This window comes from Epinephelus moara, chromosome 1, assembly GCF_006386435.1.
Source record: "Epinephelus moara isolate mb chromosome 1, YSFRI_EMoa_1.0, whole genome shotgun sequence".
Taxonomy (NCBI): domain Eukaryota; kingdom Metazoa; phylum Chordata; class Actinopteri; order Perciformes; family Serranidae; genus Epinephelus; species Epinephelus moara.
Window position 1 is genome coordinate 49,376,658 of NC_065506.1, and position 6,337 is coordinate 49,382,994.

At 44.7% G+C, this 6,337-nt stretch overlaps 1 protein-coding gene across 1 annotated transcript in view; it reads left to right on the top strand.

Moving 5' to 3' along the window:
- Positions 1-6,337, top strand: part of LOC126396339 (NLR family CARD domain-containing protein 3-like) — a 13,157-nt gene that overhangs the window by 3,480 nt on the left and 3,340 nt on the right. The window contains 5 exon segments of the mRNA XM_050054359.1: positions 1,745-1,808; positions 3,071-3,299; positions 3,530-5,312; positions 5,394-5,572; positions 5,575-5,710. Coding sequence (XP_049910316.1) covers positions 1,745-1,808; positions 3,071-3,299; positions 3,530-5,312; positions 5,394-5,572; positions 5,575-5,710 — 2,391 coding nt within the window.

Below are 6,337 nucleotides of genomic sequence, written 5' to 3' on the forward strand. Positions count from 1 at the left end.
AATCTTGATCAAATATTACTCCGAGGTTTCTTACGGTAGTGCTAGAGGCCAGAGCAATGCCATCTAGAGAAACTATGTCATCAGATAAAGAGTCTCTGAGTTGTTTGGGGCCAAGAACAATAACTTCAGTTTTGTCTGAATTTAACATCAGGAAATTGGTGCTCATCCAGGTTTTTAAATCTGTTGCACATCATTGTTGGTGACTGGGTCTCTCCTTGTCCAGGTTTTAAAGATGTTTTCCCAGAAGTGCCTCTCCTTGATCTTTCCTGAGTAATGGCCAGGAAAGTGTTTTATGCAGAACAATATGATGTCGCAGTCAAGATGACCTTTGACCTTTTGACCTTCATTATTTTATCCTGTTAGACATTTGTGTGAAGTTTTGTCATAATTAATGTAAGAATTCTTCAGTTATGGACAAAAACATTTTTTGTGAGGTCACACTGACCTTTGACCTTCGACCACAAAATTCCAATCAGTTGCGGCGGCTGTGGCTCAGAGGTAGAGCGGGTCGTCCACCAATTGGAAGATCATCAGTTCGATCCCCGGCTCCTCCAGTCTGCATGTCTAAGTACCCTTGAGCAAGATACTGAACCTCAAATTGCTCCCAATGGCTGTTCCATCGGTGTGTGAGTGTGTTAAAACTGAGTAGCAGGTGGCACCTTGGATGGTAGCCTCGGCCACCAGTGTATGAATGTGTGTGTGAATGGGTGAATGTGACTCGTAGTGTAAAAAGCGCTTTGAGTGGTCAGATGACCAGAAAGACGCTGTACAAATGCAGGTCCACTATACAAATGCAATTTGCTCTTCAGTCTGAGTGGATGTTTGTGCCAAATTTAGAGAAGTTCCCTATCAGTGTTCTTGAGATATCGTGTTCACGAGAATGAGACAGACAAGGTCATGGTGACCTTGAACTTTGACCTGTGACCACATAAAAACTAATCAGCTCATCCTGCTCAAATTTGGCACAAACATCCACTTGGACTCAACGATAAACTGATTAGTTTTTGGTGGTCAAAGGTGATGGTCACTGTGACCTTGTCTTTCTCATTCTTTTGAACAAAATATCTCAGGAACACCTTGAGGGAATTTCTTACAATTTGGTTCAAAGGTTGACGTGGACATGGAATGAACTGAGTATGTTTTGGTGGTCAAGGGTCGGGGGTCAAGATCACTATGACCTTGCATCGGTCCCATTCTCTTGATTGCAATACCTCAAGAACACCTTGAAGTAGTTCCTTCAAATTTGTCACGAAGGTCCATTTGGACTCAGTAATGAACCGATTAGAATTTGGTGGTTGAAAGTCAAAGGTCAAATCACTGTGACCTCACAAAACATGTTTTTAGCCATAACTAAAGAATTCATACACTAATTATGAAAAAAATTGACACAAATGTCTAACAGGATAAAATAATGAAGGTCAAAGGTCAGCTTGACTGTGACATCATCATGTTTTAACGTCATATCTCAGGAACAGAAGGGGAGACATTTGGTCAGATACTGAATTGGTGACTCTAATCTTGAACCTGTGCTGATTGGCCACATCTTTGGTTTCATCCATATGAATCTGAGGGTTCTCAGTACATTTGAGATTATCATCACAGCACAAATCTTTTCTGGCTTGAAGTCTGAGATGTGAGCAAACTCGGAAAACTACAGCTTTTGTTAACATGAAAAAAGACCTCTATATTAGACATGTGTTGAGTCATTAAATGTCCTTAAATTGTTTCTCCGCAGTGTTCAGAGCTCAGAGGTTCTCAGTGATCAATCTGCCCAGCAGCTTCAAACAGACCTGGACTCCGTATTTTTGGTGCATACATGAACAAACACACATCAACTACATCAACCATAGGGAAAATGTTAAACTGTCATTCAGGTCTTAAAGTCCAGTTCAGACCAAAGATTCACGACAAGACGGGGTGAAACAGGTGACTACTTGCTATGTGGCGTTCTGCAATGTTGTAAGAAGCTGCTGGTTCACAGGAAGTGACCACCATAAGACGGTGTATCATCTCTAGTCAACAACTCTCTGTGCTTCTGATCTGTAACGTCGACAGGAAGTGACCACCATGAGACGGCGTATCATCTCTAGTCAACAACTCTCTGTGCTTCTGATCTGTAACGTCGACAGGAAGTTGTTCTCCTCTGTGCAGCTGGAGAACCACACAGTGCAACAGTAGGTCAGGATGCTCTCTATAGCTGACCGGTAGAAGTGAGCAGGTGGTGAGGGAGGTGAGCGTGTTTTAACTTTCTGAGGAAATACAGTCTCTGTTGGGCTTTCCTCATCTGGTGAGAGATGTGCGTGGTCCAGGTGAGGTCGGTCGAGATGTGAACTCCAAGGAACTTAATACTCTCTACCCTGTCAACCTCCTCCCAGTGGATAAAGAGGGCAGAGTGCTCAGTGTGGTTGGATTTCCTGAAGTCCGCTATGATTTCCTTAGTTATTTTGTGGCTGAATATAACTTGTAGCTTCTTAAAATCTGAATGAGGATAGTGATAGTGAGATACTGGCTACAGTGATGAAACAAAACCAGCATCAGATGGACTGTATTCATAATCAATACGCCACAATAATATAAATAACCAGCACCAATTCATCAGTCAATGAGAGTGTGTGTGTGTGTGGGCGGGGCTTAAGCACATACAGCCAGCAGCAGCAGCGACCCACCGTCTGACACCGGCACACTGTGAGGACGTAAACAGAGGAGCACCTGCTGCAGCAAGCCAACACGCCATCTGTGGTCATTTTGACTTGACCAGCAGACTTCACTACAAGCTGATTGGCTGTTGAAACAGGTGACGTGCTTTAAAACCAGCCGCCGGCCATTTGACCAGCTGAGTGCCAGGTGACATCATCAGCCGGCTTGAGTCGAGCTCAGACCGGCCAGTTCACACCGCTGACACTTTTATCTGCAACGTTGTAAATGGTTTCTACTGGTTACCAATCTTTGGTCTGAACTGGACTTTACAGTCACCGTGCTGCTGTGTTCAGACCAGCAGGCCTTCAGACTGACAGATGAATCTTGTGTTATGTTCTTTATATGAAATGTTAAGTCTATGAATCTGTTGCAGCTGCTCGAAGAGAACATCCTCACTTTTGTGAAGAATGAGCTGAAGAAGATCCAGAAGGCTCTGAGTTCACATTACCCAGAATGCTTAGAGGGTCAGAGTGAGGATGAAGAGGTGCTGGGTGGTGAGGATGACGAGCAGAGGAGGAGCAGCAGAGAGGCATTTCTGAGGATCACACTGAACTTCCTGAGGAGAATGAAGCAGGAGGAGCTGGCTGACTGTCTGCAGAGCAGTAAGAGGATTTCTATAAAGATTTAACATGATAAAGAGAGGAAACGGAGGCAACATGGGAGACGTTTATATTTAAAACTTTCCTGTTAATGAGCGGCCGAAATCTACATAAGATCAGAGTCCTCCACTGATGGGCTGAATTAAACTGCTAGAGGAAAAAATTTAATGTTTAGATTTCCTGATTACCTGTGGGATCATCTCACCAGTTTAATTTGTTGTGTGTTAATTCAGGAACGTATGCTGCAGCGTGTCGACATAAACTAAAGTGTAACCTGAAGGAGAAGTTCCAGTGTGTGTTTGAGGGGATCGCTAAAGCAGGAAACCCGACGCTCCTGAATCAGATCTACACAGAGCTCTACATCACAGAGGGAGGGACTGCAGAGGTCAATGATGAACATGAGGTCAGACAGATTGAAACAGCATCCAGGAAACCAGACAGACCAGAAACAACCATCAGACAAGAAGACGTCTTTAAAGCCTCACCTGGAAGAGATGAACCAATCAGAACAGTGATGACAAAGGGAGTGGCTGGCATTGGGAAAACAGTCTTAACACAGAAGTTCACTCTGGACTGGGCTGAAGACAAAGCCAACCAGGACATACAGTTCACATTTCCATTCACTTTCAGAGAGCTGAATGTGCTGAAAGAGAAAAAGTACAGCTTGGTGGAACTTGTTCATCACTTCTTTACTGAAACCAAAGAAGCAGGAATCTGCAGGTTTGAAGAGTTCCAGGTTGTGTTCATCTTTGACGGTCTGGATGAGTGTCGACTTCCTCTGGACTTCCACAACAATGAGATCCTGACTGATGTTACAGAGTCCACCTCAGTGGATGTGCTGCTGACAAACCTCATCAGGGGGAAACTGCTTCCCTCTGCTCGCCTCTGGATAACCACACGACCTGCAGCAGCCAATCAGATCCCTCCTGACTGTGTTGACATGGTGACAGAGGTCAGAGGGTTCACTGACCCACAGAAGGAGGAGTACTTCAGGAAGAGATTCAGAGATGAGGAGCAGGCCAGCAGAATCATCTCCCACATCAAGACATCACGAAGCCTCCACATCATGTGCCACATCCCAGTCTTCTGCTGGATCACTGCTACAGTTCTGGAGGATGTGATGAAGACCAGAGAGGAAGGAGAGCTGCCCAAGACCCTGACTGAGATGTACATCCACTTCCTGGTGGTTCAGACCAAAGTGAAGAACATCAAGTATGATGGAGGAGCTGAGACAGATCATCACTGGAGTCCAGAGAGCAGGAAGATGATTGAGTCTCTGGGAAAACTGGCTTTTGATCAGCTGCAGAAAGGCAACCTGATCTTCTATGAATCAGACCTGACAGAGTGTGGCATGGATATCAGAGCAGCCTCAGTGTACTCAGGAGTGTTCACACAGATCTTTAAAGAGGAGAGAGGACTCTGCTTCGTCCATCTGAGTGTTCAGGAGTTTCTGGCTGCTCTTCATGTCCATCTGACCTTCATCAACTCTGGAGTCAATCTGATGGAAGAACAACAACAAACAACATCCCTCCGGTCTAAATTATTTAGAGACAAACAGAATCAAGAATATCTCCACCAGAGTGCTGTGGACAAGGCCTTACAGAGTCCAAATGGACACCTGGACTTGTTCCTCCGCTTCCTCCTGGGTCTCTCACTGCAGACCAATCAGAAACACCTACAAGGCCTGCTGACACAGACAGGAAGTAGCTCACAGACCAAAACGGTCCAGTACATCAAGAAGAGGATAAGTGAGACTTTGTCTGCTGAGAGAAGCATCAATCTGTTCCACTGTCTGAATGAACTAAACGATCGTTCTCTAGTGGAGGAGATCCAACAGTCCCTGAGATCAGGAAATCTCTCCAGATATCTTCTGTCTCCTGCTCAGTGGTCAGCTCTTGTCTTCATCTTACAGTCGTCAGATAAAGACCTGGACGTGTTTGACCTGAAGAAATACTCTGCTTCAGAGGAGGCTTTTCTGAGGCTGCTGCCAGTGGTCAAAACTTCCAGCAAAGCTGTGTAGGTGCACACATAACTATACAGATCAGATGTAGCTTTTTGCATTTTGTCATTTTGTTTGTATTGCTGGTTCCTCTTCAGGCTGAGCGGCTGTAACCTCTCAGAGAGAAGCTGTGAAGCTCTGTCCTCAGCTCTCAGCTCACAGTCCTGCAGTCTGAAAGAGTTGGACCTGAGTGACAACAACCTGACAGACTCAGGAGTGAAACTTCTGTCTGCTGGACTGCAGAGTCCAAACTGTACCCTGGAAACTCTCAGGTTTGTGGTGTTAAAGCTCTGTCCTCAGTTCTCACCTCCCAGCCCTCGAGTTTACTCCAAGGTTATATCTCTCATCTTATATTGCATGTCTTCTTTGTCATCTCACCTGCAGCTTTCTGTGTGTACGCTGGTCTGTGCATGAGGTGCACACATTCTCACTACACACTTTTATAAATACAAGATTATGTGTTGGAAATGACGTATGTAGTTTTTGTGTGTACATATCAGCGGTAAAAGTTTCCATGGAGACTGTTTGTTTGCTTGGACTCACGCTTAGTAGAGTAGTAGAAAAAACGGCAGAAGAAGAGAAGACAAGAAAACCGTGCTGGTCAGAGGAGGAAAAGATTAAACTTCTGGAGGAATACTATCATAGAAAGCATAAACTACAAAGTAAATCTGGTCACAGAATATCAAAGATGATTGTAGGAAGAAGCAAATTTAATTCAATCGAATCTAAAGCATAAAATCAAATTTTATCAAATTGCGAATCTGTTGGAGAGTCGGTGACCGTCCCTCATCACCGACTCTGTTAGTGTCAGTGACAGTTAAGCCCCGTTTCCACCAAGCTGTTCAGTTCAGTTCTCTATTTTTCTGTTCCCACAGTAAAAGTTGTGGATGGTCCCAACAGAAACGTTCCTTAGCGTCCCCATGTTTGGTCCCCCCTCTGTTGGGGTACCTAGCACACAGATCTGGTACTAAAAGGTGGAGCTAGAAACCCTGCAGTCTGATTGGTCAGTAGAGGACGGTCACTCTGGTTTTATGTAACCTCT